The sequence below is a fragment of the Triticum urartu genome, chromosome 4A (assembly GCF_056163025.1).
Source record: "Triticum urartu cultivar PI428250 chromosome 4A, HENAU_Tu73, whole genome shotgun sequence".
Taxonomy (NCBI): Eukaryota; Viridiplantae; Streptophyta; class Magnoliopsida; order Poales; family Poaceae; genus Triticum; species Triticum urartu.
Window position 1 is genome coordinate 35,812,246 of NC_141876.1, and position 24,201 is coordinate 35,836,446.

General features: G+C 47.3%; 2 protein-coding genes across 2 annotated transcripts; one reads left to right on the forward strand and one right to left on the reverse strand.

Moving 5' to 3' along the window:
- Nucleotides 1-1,407: 1,407 nt before the first annotated feature.
- Nucleotides 1,408-5,481, forward strand: LOC125550469 (BTB/POZ domain-containing protein At3g05675). Its single transcript, XM_048713468.2, has 2 exons — nucleotides 1,408-2,683; nucleotides 5,007-5,481. The coding sequence occupies exons 1-2, from the start codon at nucleotides 1,556-1,558 to the stop codon at nucleotides 5,292-5,294; spliced, it is 1,416 nt and encodes a 471-aa protein (XP_048569425.2). The 5' UTR covers nucleotides 1,408-1,555; the 3' UTR covers nucleotides 5,295-5,481.
- Nucleotides 5,482-21,727: 16,246 nt separating this feature from the next.
- LOC125550467 (uncharacterized) lies at nucleotides 21,728-22,885 on the reverse strand. Its single transcript, XM_048713466.2, has one exon. The coding sequence runs from the start codon at nucleotides 22,521-22,523 to the stop codon at nucleotides 21,948-21,950; it is 576 nt and encodes a 191-aa protein (XP_048569423.2). The 5' UTR covers nucleotides 22,524-22,885; the 3' UTR covers nucleotides 21,728-21,947.
- Nucleotides 22,886-24,201: the final 1,316 nt, after the last annotated feature.

The following is a 24,201-nucleotide window of genomic DNA, read 5'->3' on the forward strand; positions in this document are numbered from 1 at the left end:
AATGTCTCGTCTTTTACATGTCCTAAAAGCAAACCGCACAAAAGATACTACACTTTGTGTCATTGAGAACACTCAAAATTTATCGGATCCATGAAGAGCTGCGAGATTTCCAAATTAAAGGAATAGCAAAAGTAAGGTTCGGGTGCCCTCTCCTCTCAAATCTTCAAGATTTTTTCATGAAGTCTCCTCACCTAATGCTAAGAATACTTAGAAATTAGGTCATTAGGGATACAATTGTAAGTAATCCAGTATCTCCATTCTTACGAAACAAACATCATACATGGAACACAAAGTCTTGAGGGCTGCAGTTCTATGAAAATTCTTAAAGAAATCTTCCAGCAATATAGGCCATTCGATCTATATCTAACGGATAGAAAGGAAACTATGACAATTTACCCACACGGCGGACCGAATGATCCCATATTGTTGGTTTTTTTTAAAAAAAATCCAAGAGTTTCAGTGTGGTGTTTTCTCCCAAGGATACTCAATGTTTTTTTTCATTTTACCCTCCATTGATTGATTGGGTAATTTAATTTAATTTGCAAAAGAAAAAGAGATATTGCTGGACAACATTTTGGAGGAGATATTAATGGGGTGTCATCATCCAGACGGATCCTCCTCATCCAAATCCATTCCCCTGCTTCCCTTTGTCGTGTCCCCTCCAAATTGAAAATCATATAAATTTTTCTACCAAACCACCTTTCATACGATGTCAACATGCCAATACTTTTCTTTGGCAATGACAATGTGGAAATAAGAATATCACTGCACGGTCACAACGAAATGTCTCGTCTTTTACATGTCTTAAATGCAAACCGCACAAATATATTACACTTTGTGTCATTGAGAGCACTCAAAATTTATCGGATCCATGAAGAGCTGCGAGATTTCCAAATTAAAGGAATATGAAAAGTAAGGTTCGGGTGCCCTCTCCTCTCAAACCTTCAAGATTTTTTTTCATGAAGTCTCCTCACCTAATGCTAAGAATACTTAGAAATTAGGTCAATATGGACACAATTGCAAGGAATCCAGTATCTCCATTCCTATGAAACAGATATCATACATACATGGAAACAAGATCTCGAGGGTTGAAAATCCATGGAAATTCTTAGAAAAATCTTGCGGACCGAACGAGCCCATATTGATGGTTTTTAAAATTTTACTTTCAAGAGTTATCAATGTGGTGCCTTTTTTTTCAAGGATAGTCAATGGGGTGTTTTCATTTTACCACCCCATAAATGGGGTAATTTAATTTATTTTAATTTGCAAAAGAAAAAGAGATATTGGTGGACAACATTTTGCAGGAGATATTAATGGGGTGTCATCATCCAGATGGATCCTCCTCATCCTAATCCATTCCCCTGCTTCCCTTTGTCGTGTCCCCTCCAAAAACAGAGCAGCCACCCTCAAAAAAAAAAAAAAACAGAGCAGCCGATTAACCGACGCACTCCACCGCGGACCCTCCCCTCCCCTCCTCGCCGTCCCCGTCCCCGGAGCGCAACCAACCGGAAGAAAAGAAGAAAAAAAATCCCCAATTCCCCGACACCCGACGGCAATGTCGCTCCGCAAGCGCCAGCGCTCGGCGAGCAGCTCCCGCCTCTCCTCCCTCTCGTCGCCGGCGTCGCCCCCGCGCCCCGTCGCCGCCTCCGCCTCCTCCCCGCCGCTCTCGTTCCCCGGCGCCGACCTCCTCCTCCGCCTCCACCTCGACCCCTCCTCCGCCGACGACGCCGACGTCAAGCCCGACCCCGCCGCCTTCCTCGACCTCCACGTCTCCTCGGCGTCCCTCCTCCGCTCCCGCTACTTCGCGGCGCTCCTCTCCGACCGCTGGTGCCCCGACCCGTCCTCCTCCCCCGCCGGCCGCCTCTCCCTCGCCGTCCCCGCCGCGCCCTCCTGCGCCCGCCCCTTCCACGCCCACGTCGAGGTCGTCCGCCTCCTCCACACGCTCGACTTCGCGGGCGCCATCCGCTCCCCCGCCGACGCCCTCGACATCCTCCCCGTCGCGCTGCAGCTCCTCTTCGACGCCTGCGTCGAGGCCTGCATCCGCTTCCTCGAGGCCGTGCCCTGGTCCGAGGAGGAGGAGGCCCGCGTGCTGGACCTCGCGCCGCTCCTCCCCGGCGACGAGGCCGCCGACCTCCTCGCCAGGGTCTCCCTCCCCCCCGCCGCCGCCGCCGCGGCCGCCAGGTCGCCCTCGGAGGCCATGCTGCACGGCCTGATCCATTCCGCCATCCACGGCCACCCCGTCCCCGCCGCCACCAAGGCGTTCGTGGCGATGCTCCTCAAGGACTACCCCTCCCGCGACTGCGTGCACAAGGTGCTCGACGAGGCGTTCCTCTCCCGGCTCGACACCGTGAAGGAGCTCCTGGGGAAGTACGCCAGCCCCGACTTCAGGATTGCCGTCGACAGCGACGAGCGAGAGGCGATACAGAAGTTGAACCTGCACTCGGCGGTCCTGAATGTGAAGCATCTGCTCTGGCTCATTGAGAGGATGGTGGACATGAGGGTGGCTGATAACGCGGTGAAGCTTTGGAGCGAGCAGGTTGCGCTTGCTGCTGACTTGCAGAAGTTGCTCAATGATGCTGACATGTGGAGGAACATGGCTCCTGGGCTCCCGATGCTTGTGACCAGATGCACCCTCAGGCTCGCTCATTCAGTTATGATTGGGGAGACACTGGTTCCTCGGCAGGTTAGTCTGCAAGATGACACATCTCCATCTTAAGTCTATCATACTCCCTCCGTTCCTAAATATTTGTCTTTTTAGAGGTTTCAAATGGTGACTACATACGGAGCAAAATGAGTGAATCTACACTCTAAAATATGTCTATATACATCCGTATGTGGTGACCATTTGAAATCTCTAGAAAGACAAATATTTAGAAACGGAGGGAGTAGATGTTAGTACTTCTTGAAATATGCTACGATGCTAAGTGCCTAACTTCCAATATGATCACTTGATTCTGTTGCAAATCAGTCAGTGAGTTATCCATATGTGACATCAGATACTCTGGTATTGTCATGCTAGATGATTTGCTACAGTGTTCGTGGTTAGATATTATCGTATCTAAGTACTATGTCTTTGTGTGAGTGTACATGTGCAGTAGCTTACCTGTGGAAATGATCTCATGCTATATTTGAATACCTAACTCTGCCTCAGCTTTTGCTATAATTTATTGATGGAATGCTTTCACAGATATAAGTTAGTGAATTAGTGATATTGACATTTTGTTAAATCTTAGCACAAAATATCAATAAGTGTACTCCATTCTTTATACTTGAGCCATGACTTGCATCTGGATATGACATAAGGCTGTAGGTTCCCATTCCCGTAATCATGGTGGTTTCCTGGTTGATTCTGGTGTACTTTTAGGTCACATTTTCTGTAGGATTGACCATCTGTACTTATGTTGAAGACTCACCTAGAACATGATAGAACTTTTTGAAGTATTAATGTGCTGGTGCTTCCAGTAATAGAGTTCCATTCACTTCTTGCACTAATAGAATGCATTTCCAAGTTCTTATAGTAACGGAGACCCTATGATGACCTGGAAGCTTGCATGTGTTCTAGGCAAAATTCTGGTGGAATTCTTCTAATAAAGGAGTTGATTGGTTGATATAGAAATATGTTTGTGGTGGGAACTGGAACTGGTTAAGAGTTGAATGAAAGGTATCTAATTAGAAAAATAGGTGGAGGGTCTTGTAGAGGATAGATAGGTAGCAGAATCTATTCAGATGGAAAGCTTTTATGAGGATGAATCAAGATTTGGGTAATTCATGCCTTTAGGTGAATAGAAAGTTACTTCTGCAAATATCCGTTGGGTCCAATAAGATAATGCACAGTATGGTGAAAACACGCCCTTCGAACTGGTTCGAGCTATTGGTGAATGGAGATGGTCTAAGATTTTCTTTAGTAAGTGAAGTGGTAATTTTTGAGAGCAAATGGTTAGGATGAGTGGTTCCTCTTTCCTGTTTAGCTTTACAATGGAATATTGTTAGTCATGCACACTTGTGCATTTTCAGCCAGGCCCAGTGGAGTTTCTTTCTTTAAGCCTGCCAGATCCATCTCAAGTATTTATGGTCAAGGGCTAGCAGGGCCATCCGAATAGAAATAGGTGGTATGGGCTTTTTTTAGTAGGTCATCCTAGCAGATGTCCTAAAGTCACAAGCACCATTTTATTCGTATCAATTGAATGTAGAGACTCCCCCATGTTGTGTATCGTAAATTCATAAGCTAGTGGGTTTTGCTCCTGAAAACATCAAGACTTATGGGGACTTTCAATCTAACCCTTTCCACATGCTATCTAGTGCCATTAGTCGTTCGAATCTTACAAGTGGGCTCTTGGTTGGCTCTGTGCACAATGTTCATGATATAATTCACTGTAAAATCGATCCTTGGTATTATCTGCTCATGCAGCTTTTTGCATCTATATCTGCTATATGAACTTGTTTATGTTTAAAGTGTCCTGCCTGAGCCTGCAATTAGGCCTTGTTTGGATTACCATTTCGTCTCAAATACCGCTGTAGAAAAGACACAGATCTCCGCCCATCGTTTTGTTTCCAACTGGAAATCTGCTAGTCGCCGGTAAGATGCATGTGTAAACTAAATACGTCTGTATTTGATTACACCGCATCCAAGCGTGGCCTTAGTTGTATTTTGTCACACCCATTTGGACGCTAACTAATTGCTTGCTGTGCCATCTTTCATTCCACCACCTGCTTGGCATCCAGTGTGCACAGCCACTGCAGTTTTTAGTTCAGCATAAAATTTGAGAAAATGATCAGTCTCTGAATAGTTTGATGTATCGGAATGTAGCACTTCTTGTGACCCTGCCAATTATCTTGATCTACAACAAAACAGAACTGGCAATTTATATATTCTGGACATCTTCTAGCTCTCTGTTGCCAGATTTCTTATAAAAACTCTTAGACTGCACTACATCAAGTTTATGCTTGTAGCATTGTTGTTGTATACCACTGGGTTTGGGCTCTCATGTGTCACCTCTATTTCTCAGGTGAGGATGAAGCTTGTCAAAAGTTGGCTTCCTGTCCTGAATGTCTGCAGGGACATCGCCCAACCTATGCACAGTGGATACAAATCGTCAAACTGCCAAGAGCTGGAGGAGACATTTCTTAAGATCATCTCCACTTTGTCTGTCCCGGATGCTCAGGAGCTGCTGCAACAATGCCTCGGGTTCTCAACTCGCAACGTGGATGACTGCCAGCATTTGGTTACCGCCTTCAAGACATGGTTCAGGCGAGCTTCCAGGGATCCACAAGGTCCACAAGGTGGGGAAGACTGAGTGATGGAGCTGACGTTAACGTTTTCAAGCAGCGTGCTCTGTGCGTCATTGTACAATCGAACCTGTAATTATCTGTAGGCCTCCTTGTCCTTGAATAATCTGAAGTTTGTTTAGCCTGGTGCCTGTCTTTTGTATATAAAATCCTTGATTATGCACTAAGCTAAGCTATTCATCACCTTCTGAGATACTAACTGCCACTGGTTTCATCCCCACTCTCGATGTCAAACAGACAAACATGGACGAGGCCATCGAGCAGGTGAGATCTGCGCTTAACTTGTCTTGCTTGCTGTGCTCTGTCGAGTGGAATCCATCTTATTCATGTGTCTGGGACTCTTCCATCTATTTATGTGTCTGGGACTCTACCGTACCATAGTAGATATTTATCCATAGATATCTATATCTAGACTTACTAGGCGCCTTTTCCTCTTTATTTCGAACAAGCAAAGGCGCTCAAGGTGCCATTCATTTCTCTTCAAAATATTTTACATGAGTGATAGCATCTGTTAAAGCCTGGATCAGGGGGGAATGCCTATCAGAGTGAACAACATTGGTACATATGAACCTAGAACTGTGTGGGTTTGCATTACCCTGTTCCCTAGCTAATTTTGCTGCATTATGAGCTTCATTGTTACTAGTTCTAGGGATATGGAAAACCTGGATATGCTTCTGGCTGATGGGCTCACAAAAATCTGAGATGTTGTTCCTGATTTTGCCAGTGCCCCGGCTGAGTCAGGGGAGACCTTGCCGCTGCTGTTTTCGCTAATATACTGTTGTCGGTGAAGAGTGATGCTTCTTGTATGTTCAGTTTGTCCAAAATAGCTGCAGCAAACTTGACACCTTGTGCTTCTGCTTGAAGTGGTGAGGTAGTCTGGACTGCAATTGCCGAAATTGTAGCTTCCATCCTGCCTTCATTTTGCTGCATCTGCAAGTGTGATCCAAGACTTATATTGTGTATTCCCTGTTGAGTTTTCATTCCCCATTTCATGGCAGGCAGGGTCCGTGAAGATCTTGTTTGGAGCCTGAATGCTGCTAGCATCAACTGTAGTTTCCTGCATGAAGTTGCCTTGTCCCTGCGAGTCTGCATTGTGAGCCTTGTTTTTGTGACGTTTCCTGAAGAGTGGGGTCGCTTTCTAAAGACAAGCTTTTGAATAGTATTGCCTGTGCTGCAAAATGGATCTGCACAGTGTCAAACACGCATCGTATCTGCCGCACCATCTTATTTGCTTCGGTTGTTAGGAGTCCTAGTTAGATAGACTAGGTTGTTAAGGTTTATCTCTATCTAAGAGATCTTTCTTTCTCTTCAAGATATAATCTTCAACAACTTGTATCTGCTGTACAGGGAGGTGCGCCCCTCCTATATAAACACGTACACGTCGCCCTCATCGGGTAAGACGTTTCCGCCATCGCACATGGTAATCAGAGCCCTTCTCTTCCAATCCTAGTCTCCCGATTGCATCTAGTGCATAGCCATGTCTTCATCCTTCGGTGCCACCCCTAGCCTCAATGGCTAGGTCACCGAAAAGCTTAATCGCACGAACTACGTGCTATGGCGCATGCAGGTCACACCTCACCTGCGGGGCGCCGGTGTCTTCGGCTACGTCGACGGCACTGCGCCGGAGCCGGCCAGACTCCACGTCACGAAAGATAAGGACGGTAAGGAGACTTCTGAGCCCAACCTTCTCCACCCACTCTGGGTCCGGGAGGATCAACAGGTGCTTGGCTATTTGCTGAGCACCCTCTCCAAGGAGGTACTGGTCGCGGTCACCGCGATCACCACGGCGCGCGAAATCTGGGTGGCGCTGGCGGGCATGTTCTCGTCCCAGTCACTCAGCCGCGTCAACAACATGAGGACTGCGCTCATCAACGCGCAGAAGGGCAACCAGTCGGTCGCCTCCTACTTCGCCTCCCTCCGCGGCCTTGCTGATGAACTTGCTGCCGCGGGCAAGCCTATCCAGGATGACGAACTCATCTCGTACATTCTCCACGGCCTCGACGCCGACTACCAGCCGCTCGTCTCCGCCCTCGACGCCCGCGTCACGCCCGTCACCATCGACGAGCTCTACGACATGCTGAGTAACTTTGACCAGCGCATGGCCCAGTTCCACGGCTCCTCCGGCGGCTTCAAGTCTTCTGCAAATGCCGCATCTCGTGGCAGTGGCAGCGGCCCTCGCTCGCGTGGATCTCCCCGCAACAAGGGGCGGTCAGGAAGCAACAACAACGGTGGCGGCGGCTCCAGCAACTCTCACACCGGGCGCTCCACCAACTCCAAGTCTTATCGTGGCGGCAGCTCCAGCAGGTCTCGCCCAGATGCACCACGCTGCCAGATCTGTGGCAAGCTTGGGCACACGGCCAAAGACTGTTGGTATCGCTATGATGAAGAAGATGACTCCTCTCAAGACGAGGACAAGGTTGCGGCGGCTGCGGACGGCTCCTACGGCGTCGACACGAACTGGTACGTCGACAGCGGAGCGACAAATCACATCACCAACGAGCTCGAGAAGGTCACCATGAAGGAGAAATACCGTGGCAAAGACCAAATCTACACTGCCAACGGCGAAGGTATGAGGATCAGTCACGTTGGTCATTCACTTTTTAGTACCCCTCGTCGTAAAATTCATCTAAAGAAAATCTTGCTAGTTCCTAGTGCCGATAAGAATCTTCTCTCTGTTCATAGAATTGCCACTGATAATCATGTCTTCCTTGAGTTTCATCCTTATTTTTTCTTGATCAAGGATCAGGCAACGAAGAAAATTCTCTATCGAGGTAGATGCGTTCGAGGACTCTACCCTTTGATCCCGGAGCATAGAAGATCCAATAAACAAGCCTATGGTGTTGCCAAACTTTCATCAACACGGTGGCACGATCGACTAGGACATGCTGCTTTCTCTTTAGTTGAAAAATTGCTTAGGAAAAATAAGCTCCCGTATGTTGGTGAGCGTGATCTTGAAACTATTTGTGATTCTTGTCAACGAGCGAAAAGTCGTCAATTGCCTTATCCTATATCTACTAGTGTTTCTACCAAACCCTTGCAATTAATCTTTTCTGATGTTTGGGGTCCTGCCCCCAGTTCTGTTGTTAGACATACTTATTATGTGAGCTTCATAGATGACTACAGTAAATTCTCCTGGATCTATCTTCTCAAAAGAAGATCAGATGTCTTCCAAGTTTTTCAAAACTTTCAAGCTCTCGTTGAACGAAAATTTGATAGTAAGATCATTGCAGTTCAGTCTGATTGGGGAGGGGAATACGAGAAATTAAACTCATTTTTCCAAACCCTTGGCATATCACATCATGTGTCATGCCCCCACGCTCATCAGCAAAACGGCTCTGCCGAACGTAAGCACCGACATATAGTTGATGTTGGATTAGCCCTCCTAGCCGGTGCATCAATGCCTCTCAAGTTCTGGGATGAGGCTTTCCTCACAGCTGTTCCTGTCATAAACATGCTCCCTAGTCGAGTCATTAACAATGAAACTCCACTAGAACGCCTCCTTCACATTAAACCCGACTACAAATCTCTTCGTGTCTTCGGGTGTGCCTGTTGGCCCAATCTTCGTCCCTACAACAAACGCAAGCTCATGTTTCGCTCAAAACAATGTGTTTTTCTAGGGTATAGCAATCAACATAAAGGTGTCAAGTGCCTTGACGTTGCAACTGGACGTGTCTACATCTCACGTGATGTTGTCTTCGATGAAACCAAGTTTCCTTTTGCTGATCTTCATCCTAATGCCGATGCTTTGCTTCGTCAAGAGATTCTTCTTTTGCCTCCTCATCTCTCCGGTGTTGATCAAGGGGGGAACGATTGTGATAATGATCAACTGTTGACTAACCCTCTTACTGATGACACGCATGAGTCTTGTGATGTTACAGGTGAAAACAACGAAGAAAACAGAGAAGAAAATGGTGAAAAACCCCCTCAGCCGGAGCCATATTTCATGTGCCCGGAATCTGGGGACAAATCCTCCTCGGGACTTGTTCCCCTACAGGGCAGAAGATCCTCCTCGGTATCGGTGGCGGCAGATGCGCCAGGGGTGCAGCCTGCATGCGCACCCGCCTCGGTCCAGACGCGCGCCTCGTCGCCACCTGCGGGCCGCAGCACGACACCGCCTACGTGCCAATCGCCATCTGCCACACGTCATCGCTCAGTTGGTGCGGGCGGCGCACGCTTCTCCAGCCAGCCTGTGTGTTACAAGCGGCGGCCCTCGACTCGCCCGACCAACGTGGGGCCTGAAGCTGGCGTGGGATCTAGTGTCGATGCGCGCGCGCCCACGCACCCGACCAGCGTCCGACCCGAGGCCGATTCGCCATCATGTGGCCATGATGAGTCCACTCCTCTGGCGGGATCTTCTGCGGAGTCTGCACGTACACGGCAGCTGGAGTCTGCCACAGAAAATCCAAGTGAGGCAGAATCTGCCGCTGCAGCGCGTGGATCTTCCTTGGGATTGGTTCCTGCAGCAACTCCTGCTCATGCTGCGGGATCCTCTGCGTCCGAAAATTTGGCTGGTTCTCCGCGCCGTACAAGATTACAAAATGGAGTAATACAACCTGTTGACTACAAACGAGTAACAAAATATGGCATGGTTTGTTCTACAGGTGAACCTCTTACTCTAGAAGAAGCACTTGGTAATGAAAAATGGCAGAAAGCAATGAATGAAGAATACATGGCTCTAAGGAAGAATAACACATGGCACTTAGTTCCTCCACAGCAAGGTAAAAATTTAATTGATTGCAAGTGGGTTTTCAGGATCAAGAGGAAATCTGATGGAACTATTGACCGTTACAAAGCTAGGCTAGTTGCAAAGGGGTTTAAACAACGATAAGGTATTGACTATGAGGATACTTTTAGTCCAGTTGTTAAAGCTGCAACCATTCGTCTAGTTTTGTCTATTGCTGTTTCTAGGGGCTGGAGTCTCAGACAGTTAGACGTTCAAAACGCGTTTCTTCACGGTGTTCTGGAAGAGGAAGTGTACATGAAGCAACATCCTGGGTTTGAAAGCAAGAAAACTCCCTCCTATGTGTGTAAACTTGACAAGGCACTGTATGGGTTAAAGCAAGCACCGAGAGCATGGTACTCTCGACTCTGTCACAAAATGCAAGCACTTGGTTTTATTCCATCAAAATCTGACACTTCTTTGTTCATCTACAACAAGTCCAACACATGCATATTTGTCTTAATATATGTTGATGATATCATTGTGACAAGCTCATCAAATGAAGCAATCACAGGACTGTTAAAAGATTTGAGTGCAGATTTTGCTTTGAAAGATCTTGGTGACTTGCATTACTTTCTTGGAATTGAGGTGAAGAAGCACACAGATGGACTTCATCTCTCTCAGGAAAAGTATGCAACTGATCTTGTAAAAAAGGCTGGTCTACAAGGTTGCAAGCCTACACCTACTCCATTATCCAGTTCATAAAAACTGTCTCTCACAAAAGGTAATCTTTTGAGTCAAGAAGATAGCACAAAGTATAGAAGCTTGGTAGGAGCCCTTCAATATCTTACCCTGACTAGGCCTGATATATCTTTTGCTGTCAACAAAGTATGCCAGTTTCTTCATGCACCTACCAATGTTCACTTTACTGCTGCAAAATGTTGGGGATCGTAGCAGAAATTTAAAATTTTCTACGCATCACCAAGATCAATCTATGGAGTCATCTAGCAACGAGGGGAAGAGGAGTGCATCTACATACCCTTGTAGATCGCGAGCGGAAGCGTTCAAGAGAACGAGGATGATGGAGTCGTACTCGTTGTGATCCAAATCACCGATGATCCTAGCGCCGAACGGACGGCACCTCCGCGTTCAACACACGTACGGAGCGAGGACGTTTCGCGCGCCCTGATCCAGCAAGGAGGAGGGAGAGGTTGAGGAAGAGGGCTCCAACAACAGCACGACGGCGTGGTGGTGGTGAAGCAGCAGTACTCCGGCAGGGCTTCACCAAGCTCTTGCGGAGGAGGAGAGGTGTTGGGGAGGGGAGGGGCTGCGCCTTGGATGTGGTGTGCAGCCCTCCCCTTGCCCCTCTATTTATAGGGGAAGGAGGAAGGGGGTCGGACCCCTCTAGATGAGATCTAGAGGGGGGCGGCCAAGGGGAGGGGGCTTGCCCCCCAAGCAAGGGGGCGCCCCCCTTAGGGTTTCCCCCCAACCCTAGGCACATGGGCCCATGGGGGGGATGCGCCCAGCCCATGTAGGGCTGGTTCCCTTTCCTCTTCGGCCCATTAGGCCCTCTGAGAGAGGTGGCCCCTCCCGGTGGACCCCCGGAACCCCTCCGATGGCCCCGGTACAATACCGATATGCCCCCGAACCATGCAGACATGACCGAGACAACTCTCCGGCCAATAACCAACAGAGGGATCTGGATACCCATGTTGACTCCCACATGTTCCACGATGATCTCATCTGATGAACCACGATGTCGAAGATTCAAGCAATCCTGTATACAATTCCCTTTGTCAATCGGTACGTTACTTGCCCGAGATTCGATCATCGGTATCCCAATACCTCGTTCAATCTCGTTACCGGCAAGTCACTTTACTCGTTCTGTAATGCATGATCCTGTGACCAACTACTTAGTCACACTGAGCTCATTATGATGATGCATTACCGAGTGGGCCCAGAGATACCTCTCCGTCATACGGAGTGACAAATCCCAGTCTCGATTCATGCCAACCCAACAGACACTTTCTGAGATACCTGTAGTGTACCTTTATAGCCATTCAGTTACGTTGTGACGTTTGGTACACCCAAAACACTCCTACAGTATCCGGGAGTTGCACAATCTCATGGTCTAAGGAAATGATACTTGACACTTAGAAAAGCTCTAGCAGACGAACTACATGATCTTGTGCTATGCTTAGGATTGGGTCTTGTCCATCACATCATTCTCCTAATGATGTGATCCCGTTATCAATGACATCCAATGTCCATGGTCAGGAAACCGTAACCATTTATTGATCGACGAGCTAGTCAACTAGAGGCTCACTAGGGACATGTTGTGGTCTATGTATTCACACATGTATTACGATTTCCGGATAACACAATTACAGCATGAACAATAGACAATTATCATGAACAAGAAAATATAATAATAACCATTTTATTATTGCCTCTAGGGCATCTTTCCAACAGTCTCCCACTTGCACTAGAGTCAATAATCTAGTTACATTATGATGAATCGAACACCCATAGAGTTCTGGTGTTGATCATGTTTTGCTCGAGGAAGAGGTTTAGTCAACGGATCTGCGACATTTAGGTCCGTATGCACTTTACAAATATCTATGTCTCCATTTTGAACATTTTCACGAATGGAGTTGAAGCGACGCTTGATATGCCTGGTCTTCCTGTGAAACCTGGGCTCCTTGGCAAGGGCAATAGCTCCAGTGTTGTCACAGAAGAGAGTCATCGGGCTCGACGCATTGGGAATAACTCCTAGGTCGGTAATGAACTCCTTTACCCAGATTGCTTCTTGTGCTGCCTCCGAGGCTGCCATGTACTCCGCTTCACATGTAGATCCCGCCACGACGCTTTGCTTGCAACTGCACCAGCTGACTGCCCCACCATTCAAAATATACACGTATCCAGTTTGTGACTTGGAGTCATCTAGATCTGTGTCAAAGCTAGCATCGACATAAACCTTTACGACGTCACCTCCATAAACGAGAAACATATCCTGAGTCCTTTTCAGGTACTTCAGGATATTCTTGACCGTTGTCCAGTGTTCCATGCCGAGATTACTTTGGTACCTTCCTACTAAACTTACGGCAAGGTTTACACCAGGTCTGGTACACAGCATGGCATACATAATAGACCCTATGGCCGAGGCATAGGGGACGACACTCATCTTTTCTCTATCTTCTGTTGTGGTCGGGCATTGAGCCGTACTCAATCTTGTACCTTGCAACACAGGCAAGAACCCCTTCTTGGACTGATCCATATTGAACTTCTTCAATATCTTGTCAAGGTACGTACTCTGTGAAAGACCACTGAGGCGTCTCGATCTATCTCTATAGATCTTGATGCCTAATATATAAGCAGCTTCTCCAAGATCCTTCATTGAAAAACACTTGTTTAAGTAGGCCATTATGCTTTCCAAGAATTCTATATCATTTCCCATCAATAGTATGTCATCCACATATCATATGAGAAACGCTACAGAGCTCCCACTCACTTTCTTGTAAACACAGGCTTCTCCATAAGTCTGTGTAAACCCAAACGCTTTGATCATCTCATCAAATCGAATGTTCCAACTCCGAGATGCTTGCACCAGCCCATAGATTGAGCGTTGGAGCTTGCACACCTTGTTAGCATTCTTAGGATCGACAAAACCTTCCGACTGCATCATATACAATTCTTCCTTAAGGAAACCATTAAGGAATGCCGTTTTGACGTCCATTTGCCATATCTCATAATCATAGAATGCGACAATTGCTAACATGATTCGGACGGACTTCAGCTTCGCTACGGGTGAGAAAGTCTCATCGTAGTCAACCCCTTGAACTTGTCCATAACCCTTAGCGACAAGCCGAGCCTTATAGATGGTCACATTACCATCTGCGTCTGTCTTCTTCTTAAAGATCCATTTATTTTCTATGGCTCGCCGATCATCGGGCAAGTCAGTCAAAGTCCATACTTCGTTTTCATACATGGATCCTATCTCGGTTTTCATGGCTTCCAGCCATCTGTCGGAATCTGGGCTCGCCATCCCTTCTTCATAGTTCGAAGGTTCACAATTGTCCAACAACATGATTTCCAGGATAGGGTTGTCGTACCACTCTGGTGCGGAACGTGTCCTTGTGGACCTACGAAGTTCAGTAGCAACTTGATCTGAAGTTTCATAATCATCATCATTAACTTCCTCTCTAGTCAGTGCAGGCACCTCAGGAACATTTTCCTAAGCTGCGCCACTCTCCGGTTCAAGAGGCAATACTTCATCAAGTTCTACTTTCCTCCTACTTACTTCTTTCGAGAGAAACTCTTTCTCTAGAAAGGATCCATTCTTGGCAACAAAGATCTTGCCTTCGGCTCTGAGGTAGAAGGTATACCCAATAGTTTCTTTATGGTATCCTATGAAGACGCATTTTTCCGATTTGGGTTCGAGCTTTTCAGGTTGAAGTTTCTTCACATAAGCATCGCATCCCCAAACTTTTAGAAACGACAGCTTAGGTTTTTTCCCAAACCATAATTCATAGGGTGTCGTCCCAATGGATTTCGAGGGAGCCCTATTTAAAGTGAATGCGGCAGTCTCTAAAGCATAGCCCCAAAATGACAGCGGTAGATCGGTAAGAGACATCATAGATCGCACCATATCTAATAGAGTGCGATTACGACGTTCGAACACACCATTACGCTGAGGTGTTCCAGGCGGCGTGAGTTGTGAAACTATTCCACATTTCCTTAAGTGCGTGCCAAATTCGTGACTCAAATATTCTCCCTCACGATCTGATCGTAAGAACTTGATTTTCCTGTCACGTTGATTCTCAACCTCACTCTGAAATTCCTTGAACTTTTCAAAGGTCTCAGACTTGTGTTTCATTAAGTAGACATACCCATATCTACTCAAGTCATTAGTGAGGGTGAGAACATAACGATAGCCACCGCGAGCCTCAACACTCATTGGACTGCACACATCAGTATGTATGATTTCCAATAAGTTGGTTGCTCGCTCCATTGTTCCGGAGAACGGAGTCTTGGTCATTTTGCCCATGAGGCACGATTCGCACATGTCAAATGATTCATAATCAAGAGACTCCAAAAGTCTATCTGCATGGAGTTTCTTCATGCGTTTGACACCAATGTGACCAAGGCGGCAGTGCCACAAGTATGTGGGACTATCATTATCAACCTTACATCTTTTGGTATTCACACTATGAATATGTGTAACATCACGTTCGAGATTAAATAAGAATAAACCATTGACCAACGGGGCATGACCATAAAACATATCTCTCATATAAATAGAACAACCATTATTCTCGGATTTAAATGAGTAGCCATCTCATATTAAACGAGATCCTGATACAATGTTCATGCTCAAAGCTGGCACTAAATAATAATTATTGAGGTTTAAAACTAATCCCGTAGGTAAATGTAGAGGTAACGTGCCGACGGCGATCACATCGACCTTAGAACCATTCCCGACGCGCATCGTCACCTCGTCCTTCGCCAGTCTTCGCTTATTCCGCAGCTCCTGTTTTGAGTTACAAATATGAGCAACCGCACCGGTATCAAATACCCAGGAGCTACTACGAGTACTGGTAAGGTACACATCAATAACATGTATATCACATATACCTTTGGTGTTGCCGGCCTTCTTGTCCGCTAAGTACTTGGGGCAGTTCCGCTTCCAGTGACCACTTCCCTTGCAATAAAAACACTCAGTCTCGGGCTTGGGTCTATTCTTTGGCTTCTTCCCGGCAGCGTGCTTACCGGGCGCGGCAACCCCCTTGCCGTCCTTCTTGAAGTTCTTTTTACCCTTGCCCTTCTTGAACTTAGTGGTTTTATTCACCATCAATACTTGATGTTCCTTTTTGATTTCCACCTCCGCTGATTTCAGCATTGAATATACCTCAGGAATAGTCTTTTCCATTCCCTGCATATTGAAGTTCATCACAAAGCTCTTGTAGCTAGGTGGGAGTGACTGAAGGATTCTGTCAACGTCCGCATCATCCGGGAGATTAACTCCCAGCTGAGACAAGCGGTTGTGCAACCCAGACATTTTGAGTATGTGCTCGATGACGGAACTATTCTCCTCCATCTTACAACTGTGGAATTTGTCGGAGACTTCATATCTCTCGACCCGGGCATGAGTTTGGAAAACCATTTTCAGCTCTTGGAACATCTCATATGCTCCGTGTTGCTCAAAACGCTTCTGGAGCCCCGGTTCTAAGCTGTAAAGCATGCCGCACTGAACCAGGGAGTAATCATCAGCACGGGACCGCCAAGCGTTCATAACGTCTTGGTTTGCTGGCGGTGGTGCTTCACCTAGCGGTGCTTCAAGGACATATGCTTTCTTGGCAGCTATGAGGATGATCCTCAAGTTCCGGACCCAGTCCGTATAGTTGCTACCATCGTCTTTCAGCTTGGTTTTCTCTAGGAACGCGTTGAAGTTGAGGACAACATTAGCGTGGGCCATTTGATCTATAAGACATATTGTAAAGATTTTAGACAAAGTTCATGATAATTAAGTTCATCTAATCAAATTATTTAATGAAATCCCACTCAGATAGACATCCCTCTAGTCATCTAAGTGATACATGATCCGATTCAACTAGGCCATGTCCGATCATCACGTGAGACGGACTAGTCATCATCGGTGAACATCTTCATGTTGATCGTATCTTCTATATGACTCATGTTCGATCTTTCGGTCTTCCGTGTTCTGAGGCCATGTCTGTACATGCTAGGCTCGTCAAGTCAACCTAAGTGTTCTGCGTCTGTAAATCTGGCTTACACCCGTTGTATGCGAACGTTAGAACCTATCACACCCGATCATCATGTGGTGCTTCAGAACAACGGACCTTAGCAATGGTGCACAGTTAGGGAGAACACTTTCTTGAAATTATTGCGAGGGATCATCTTATTTATGCTACCGCCGTTCTAAGCAAATAAGATGTAAAATATGATAAACATCTCATGCAATCAAATAGTGACATGATATGGCCAATATCATTTTGCTCCTTTTGATCTCCATCTTCGGGGGGCGCCATGATCATCGTCGTCACCGGCATGACACCATGATCTCCATCATCATGATCTACATCATCGTGTCTTCATGAAGTTGTCTCGTCAACTATTACTTCTACTACTATGGCTAATGATTAGCGATAAAGTGAAGTAATTACATGACGTATAAGTTGACACGCAGGTCATAAATAAATTAAGACAACTCCTATGGCTCCTGCTGGTTGTCATACTCATCGACATGCAAGTCATGATTCCTATTACAAAAACATGATCAATCTCATACATCACATATATCATTCATCACATCCTTTTGGCCATATCACATCACACGGCATATGCTGCAAAAACAAGTTAGACGTCCTCTAATTGTTGTTGCAAGTTTTTACGTGGCTGCTATAGGTTTCTAGCAAGAATGTTTCTTACCTACGCCGAAACCACAACGTGATATGCCAATTTCTATTTACCCTTCATAAGGACCCTTTTCATCGAATCCGATCCGACTAAAGTGGGAGAGACAGACACCCGCTAGCCACCTTATGCAACTAGTGCATGTCAGTCGGTGGAACCAGTCTCACGTAAGCATACGTGTAAGGTCGGTCCGGGCCGCTTCATCCCACGATGCCGCCGAATCAAGATAAGACTAGTAACGGCAAGTAAATTGACAAAATCGACACCCACAACAACTTGTGTTCTACTCGTGCATAAAAACTACGCATAGACCTGGCTCATGATGCCACTGTTGGGGATCGTAGCAGAAATTTAAAATTTTCTACGTGTCACCAAGATCAGTCTATGGAGTCATCTAGCAACGAGGGGAAGAGGAGTGCATCTACATACCCTTGTAGATCGCGAGCGGAAGCGTTCAAGAGAACGGGGATGATGGAGTCGTACTCGTCGTGATCCAAATCACCGATGATCCTAGCGCCGAACGAACGGCACCTCCGCGTTCAACACATGTACGGAGCGAGGACGTCTCGCGCGCCTTGATCCAACAAGGAGGAGGGAGAGGTTGAGGAAGAGGGCTCCAACAGCAACACGACAGCGTGGTGGTGGTGGAGCAGCAGTACTCCGGCAGGGCTTCGCCAAGCTCTTGCGGAGGAGGAGAGGTGTTGGGGAGGGGAGGGGCTGCGCCTTGGATGTGGTGTGCAGCCCTCCCCTTGCCCCTCTATTTATAGGGGAAGGAGGAAGGGGGTCGGACCCCTCTAGATGAGATCTAGAGGGGGCGGCGGCCAAGGGGAGGGGGCTTGTCCCCCAAGCAAGGGGGCGCCCCCCTTAGGGTTTCCCCCCCAACCCTAGGCGCATGGGCCCATGGGGGGATGCGCCCAGCCCATGTAGGGCTGGTTCCCTCTCCTCTTCGGCCCATTAGGCCCTCCGAGAGAGGTGGCCCCTCCCGATGGACCCCCGGAACCCCTCCGGTGGCCCCGGTACAATACCAATATGCCCCCGAACCTTTCCGGTGACCGTATGACAACTTCCTACATATAAATCTTCACCTCCAGACCATTCCGGAACTCCTCGTGACGTCCGGGATCTCATCCGGGACCCCGAACAACATTCGGTAATCACATACAAGTCTTCCTAATAACCCTAGCGTCATCGAACCTTAAGTGTGTAGACCCTACGGGTTCAGGAACCATGCAGACATGACCGAGACAACTCTCCGGCCAATAACCAACAGCGGGATATGGATACCCATGTTGACTCCCACATGTTCCACGATGATCTTATCGGATGAACCACGATGTCGAGGATTCAAGCAATCCCGTATACAATTCCCTTTGTCAATCGGTACGTTACTTGCCCGAGATTCGATCGTCGGTATCCCAATACCTCGTTCAATCTCGTTACCGGCAAGTCACTTTACTCATTTCGTAATGCATGATTCTGTGACCAACTACTTAGTCACACTGAGCTCATTATGATGATGCATTACCGAGTGGGCCCAGAGATACCTCTCCGTCATACGGAGTGACAAATCCCAGTTTCGATTCATGCCAACCCAACAGACACTTTCTGAGATATCTGTAGTGTACCTTTATAGCCACCCAGTTGCGTTGTGACGTTTGGTACACCCAAAGCACTCCTACGGTATCCGGGAGTTGCACAATCTCATGGTCTAAGGAAATGATACCTGACACTTAGAAAAGCTCTAGCAGACGAACTACACGATCTTGTGCTATGCTTAAGATTGGGTCTTGTCCATCACATCATTCTCCTAATGATGTGATCCCGTTATCAATGACATCCAATGTCCATGGTCAGGAAACCGTAACCATCTATTGATCAACGAGCTAGTCAACTAGAGGCTCACTAGGGACATGTTGTGGTCTATGTATTCACACATGTATTACGATTTCCGGATAACACAATTACAGCATGAACAATAGACAATTATCATGAACAAGGAAATATAATAATAACCATTTTATTATTGCCTCTAGGGCATATTTCCAACACAAAACGCATAGTGAGATATGTCAAAGGAACTTTGAGTATTGGCTTAGATTTCAGCAGATCATCCTCTAATCTGGTTAGTGCCCTTTCTGACTCAGACTGGGCAGGGTGCTTGGATGACAGGCGCTCCACTGGTGGCTTTGCAATCTTTTTTGGACCAAATCTGATTTCATGGTGTGCTCGAAAACAAGCCACTGTTTCCAGGTCTAGCACAGAGGCAGAATATAAAGCACTTGCAAATGCTACAACTGAAATTATATGGGTTCAATCCATGCTGAAAGAACTGGGTATAAAGAACACACCAGCTCCATGTCTGTGGTGTGACAATCTTGGTGCAACTTATTTGTCTGCTAATCCAGTTTTTCATGCAAGAACAAAGCATATTGAAATAGATTTTCATTTTGTTCGAGAGAGAGTTGCTCAAAAGCAACTTGATATTCGCTTCATATATTCCAAAGATCAGCTTGCAGATGGTTTTACCAAGGCTTTACCTGTGAGAAGCTTTGAGAACTTCAGACATAATCTCAACTTAATGAAGTTGTGATTAAGGGGGGTGTCAAACACACATCATATCTGCCGCACCATCTTGTTTGCTTCGGTTCTTAGGAGTCCTAGTTAGATAGACTAGGTTGTTAAGGTTTATCTCTATCTAAGAGATCTTTCTTTCTCTCCAAGATGTAATCTCCAACAACTTGTATGCGCTGTACAGGGAGGAGCGCCCCTGCTATATAAACACGTACATGTCGCCCTCATCGGGTAAGACGTTTCCGCCATCGCACACACAGGAGAAGTGTCTTTCCTTTGAAAAAGTTTGTTGCTTAAAGTAGAGCTCTGAATGTTTAAAACAACAGAGGCTAGAGAATCAGAGTTTTGCATTAAAAGATCAGTTCTCATATGCCAAGGATTTGCAAACCAATCAGCTCTAGCAAAGGGGCAATTGAAAAATATGTGCAAATCATCCTCTTCAGTATCACATCTTGCGCATAATTTACTTATATATGTTTTGAGTAGTTGCCTGCTCTTTTACCCATTGGAAGCGCTATCCTAAGTAATCTCCGTGTAAATGTTTGAATCCTTGGTACCATATCCTTTGCCTTCCAAAGCTTGCATGCACTCTTGGAAGAGAATTTCCCTGTGGGTATTGGTTTCCAGCGCAAGAGATCACTGTCATCTGAGTGAATAATTGGAACCTGCTTTATAAGTTGTATCAACATAAAAGAGAGAGTCAATAAGTTCAACATTCCATTGTTTTTTTAATTAGGGACCCAAAGTCTTTTACCAGAGCAGGGTAAACAAAATTACTATCCTTAGATAACAAGGTGATGATAAATAGAGTCCCAAGAGTTATCCCATGGAGAGCGAGAAACGCTGCCTTTTGTGTGAGTTGGTACAAAGAAGATAGGTCTGACTTTTAGAATGGATGCCTAAAATGCATGTTTAGAGACATTGGATTGAGCTCTCCGGAAAGAAGTATCCGGGAAATACTTGGACTGCAAGACTTTGTATATATATGGTTGTTTGGATCACGACAAGACTGGCACGGCAAGACCGTGAAAGAGGAGGTGCCGCCGGCGTTCTCGAAGACACGCGGGCGCCTCCTACACTACCTTGATGGCTGTGGTGGTGGCGGCTCCTCGTCGCGGAGCATTGTCACACCGGAGAAGAGGACGGCCGGGCAAGCGACTCATTGCAATGAAACAGCCCTCTGTAAGCAGCGAAGATCATCGTATCCTTGTCATCTCTTAAAATCGTCCTTGTCCCAGCATTACCATCATTTGAGTCGAAGGAGCTATCGACCGAAAGTGCAGCCCGCCCCGAAGGTGGGCATGGCCATGGTATGCTTGGGGGATCATCGACATGCGGCGTATGAGGTTTCACCGAAAACTCCAGAGGCATAGGGCATTTCCCTTTGATAGTCTCTTCTAGGCTTGATGATTTTTTTTTGCGGGGAAGGCTTGATGAAATTTGGCGGAACGTGTTATAGTAACTGCTCACAAAAGAACATGGTGTAATTGACAACAATGTGGTTGATGACGTGCTTTCAATTTGCATCACGTGTGTCAACTCATTGCCTCAATTGTATGGTGTGTTTTCACTGTGCATTGTTGCTACTAAATCACACTCACACTTTAAGATTATCGCGAAACAAGATCGGCTTGAATTCGGAGTTTGTCTCCAAGAGCTATTGACCGCGGATTTTGGCGTGCGAAATCTTTCGCACGATCTTTGCATCTTCTTCTCAACCTTGGCAAGGAAATATGAACACACGCACGCACACCCAGCTTCGATCGACCGGAAAACTCAAGGGTCACAACTCCAATGTAGATAGAGGAGTAGCCATCATTTTGCTGCTCATCGTCAACGACATCGAAACCACGAGGAAAGGGAAAGGAAACAAACCCGAACAAGATCAGCGAAGACACAGAGTAGGTGACACGTCAGACACAGCACGTAGTAGTCGAATCAACGAAGAGAATTAAACGCGACGACAAGTCCACGACACACGGCGAAGACCTGCACCCTAGTAGAACCCCTGCACCGGCCACCGGCGGTCGGGGTCCGGCAGCCACGAGGAGCGCTTCTTCTTCCGCTGCTCCTTCTCCTTCCTCCCCTCCTCATCTCCATCGCCGTCGACCCCCTCCTTCTCGCCGTCGGAGCTCTTGGAGTCGCCGTCCGACGAGCCGCCGCAGTACGCGCCGGCGACCACGACCCCCGCCGACGACCTGTGCATCGACCGCACGTACTGGAGCAGCCTCCACGCCGCCGGCTTCTGCTGCTGCCGCGGCGGGGGCGTCAGGGACGCGCCCCGCTCGGCCGGGGGAGGCGGGTCCTCGGCGCCAGCCCGGTCGTCGTCCGGGAGGCGCGCGGATTGGGACAGCCGCTCGTACTCCGGCAGCGGCACGATCTCCTCCTCCTCCGACGCGCACTCCCCGTCCGCGCCGGCCTTGCCCCCGCCGACGCTGTCCATGAGCAGCAGCTGGTGGTGGCTCTTGGACCTCGGCTTCTGCCGCCGCGCCCCAAACCTCGCGCCTCCGCCGCAGTGGCTCCCCTCCTCCTCCTCCTCCTCCTCCTCCTCCGAGTGATCCAGGATGCCCATATTTAACACGCTCGCTCTCCGGCTCCCGCAGTCGCGCCACAAATTAAACCATGCACGATGCACCCTCGGCGCCTCTCTCGATCTCGATCTCGCGCCGGGATTATAAACTTTGCGCCGGGCGAGACGGCGTATGGGAGGATGAGGCAGAGCTAGCGGGCGACAGGCGAGAGGGAATTTAATTTGCGATGTGGGGTGGAGAAGTTTGACAAGGGTTGCTCCAGCCCGCCAATGGCGATGGCGAGTAGGGAATTGGGAATGGAATTATTGGCTTTGACTATGGGGGCTCGGGTCACGTCGTCGAGGGCCACGCGCGCGCTCGCCTCGCTCGAGGATGAGGCGCGGCGCACGGTATTGCGTCCGACGCAGCATGACGCGGATATTTGGCGGCTCATCTTTTTTTTTTGGAGCGATCTTCCACAGAGGAGGAGTATGGGGAGCAGTTTCGGTAATTTCCGGCCATCTGGTTTTCATTTGGCCTCCGGGCTGTTTTCTTTTTGCCGTCCGATTGTCCACGAATCTTAGCATCGCTTGCGCCCTCATTCCACCTTCTTAACTGCGCGGGCGTCGGTTGCTGACTGGATTGGTGGGGTCGCCCACTTGATTTGTAGGACGTGATTCTTTTTGGGATGGTACGTGGCCCATGGCGTTGCGTAGCGGAGGAATGGAGGGAGGGAGGCGGATGCGATGGACGAAGGTGTGCCCCCGTCAGCGAGGGCTAGCGAGAGGTCATGGAGCATGGCCAACTACCTGTAAGCAGCTCTCGAAAGAGGGAGGCTGGTTGTCGTGGAGGAGGTCGGTGGATGCGTGCCATCAGGTTCGTCAACAGGAAGCTCTCGCAGGGGAGGCCGGAAGCAGCCGTCTTCACCAAACGAGTGGAAGGTACACTAAGCTTTTCCCCATCTCCCTCTTTACCCACCACCCCCCTCGGTTTTTGCATCGCTCTGCCTTGCTTAGTTGCTTGGAGGTCACACACAACGGTGTTGTACACCATTTTCCAATTTGAAATTATGCTAAAACCCACATTTAATCGTGCTAAAACTTTTGTGTGAAATCATGTTGAAATTGTGCTAACCACCTCCTTAGTAGGTTTTAGTAGGTTGTTGCTATGTTTGGTGGAAATTGGACTTCTTAAATCTCCTTGGATGCTACTCCCTCTGCTCCCCTAAACCTGAAACGAGGAATTTTTACTATATGGTCGTCAATAGTTTCAAAGTTAGGTGTAATTTTCTTAATTTATGTCAGTTAGTTGCTTGTTCACTAGTTTTTTAGTTCTTATTCCAAGGCATTAATTCGTAGTCTTCAGTACCCCTAAGGATGAATACCTTCCAGTTATTATTCTTCAGTAGAACTAGCCCTAGTCTTCCGTTTTTCATTATTTAGTTAAATCTAGTTAGTCATGTTCATTGACCCTCTCGATACCCTTCTTAGTTTTGTTTGCCTATTAGCTTGTTGACATATTAGGTGCTTATTATTTTCGTTTTCAATCTTATTCATTTATTTTAATTTTAGTTATCAGTTGTAGTCATTGTCTTCTTCGGTCATATTCTTTCTTACTTCTTAAGTCTTATTCAGATGACAAAACAAAAAAGGGCAAACGAGAATATTCAACGTAGCATTGTTCAAAATGGAAGTGGAAGTATAGAGAGTCAATACCCCTTAGGAACTAAAGGTAGGTTTC

Bases quoted from the DNA above. Each gene is read 5' to 3' on its own strand.
- LOC125550467 (XM_048713466.2), bottom strand. From the start codon at position 22,523: ATGGGCATCCTGGATCACTCGGAGGAGGAGGAGGAGGAGGAGGAGGAG.
- LOC125550469 (XM_048713468.2), top strand. From the start codon at position 1,556: ATGTCGCTCCGCAAGCGCCAGCGCTCGGCGAGCAGCTCCCGCCTCTCC. The intron at 2,684-5,006 runs GTTAGTCTGCAA...TCTATTTCTCAG, and splicing joins AGACACTGGTTCCTCGGCAG to GTGAGGATGAAGCTTGTCAA.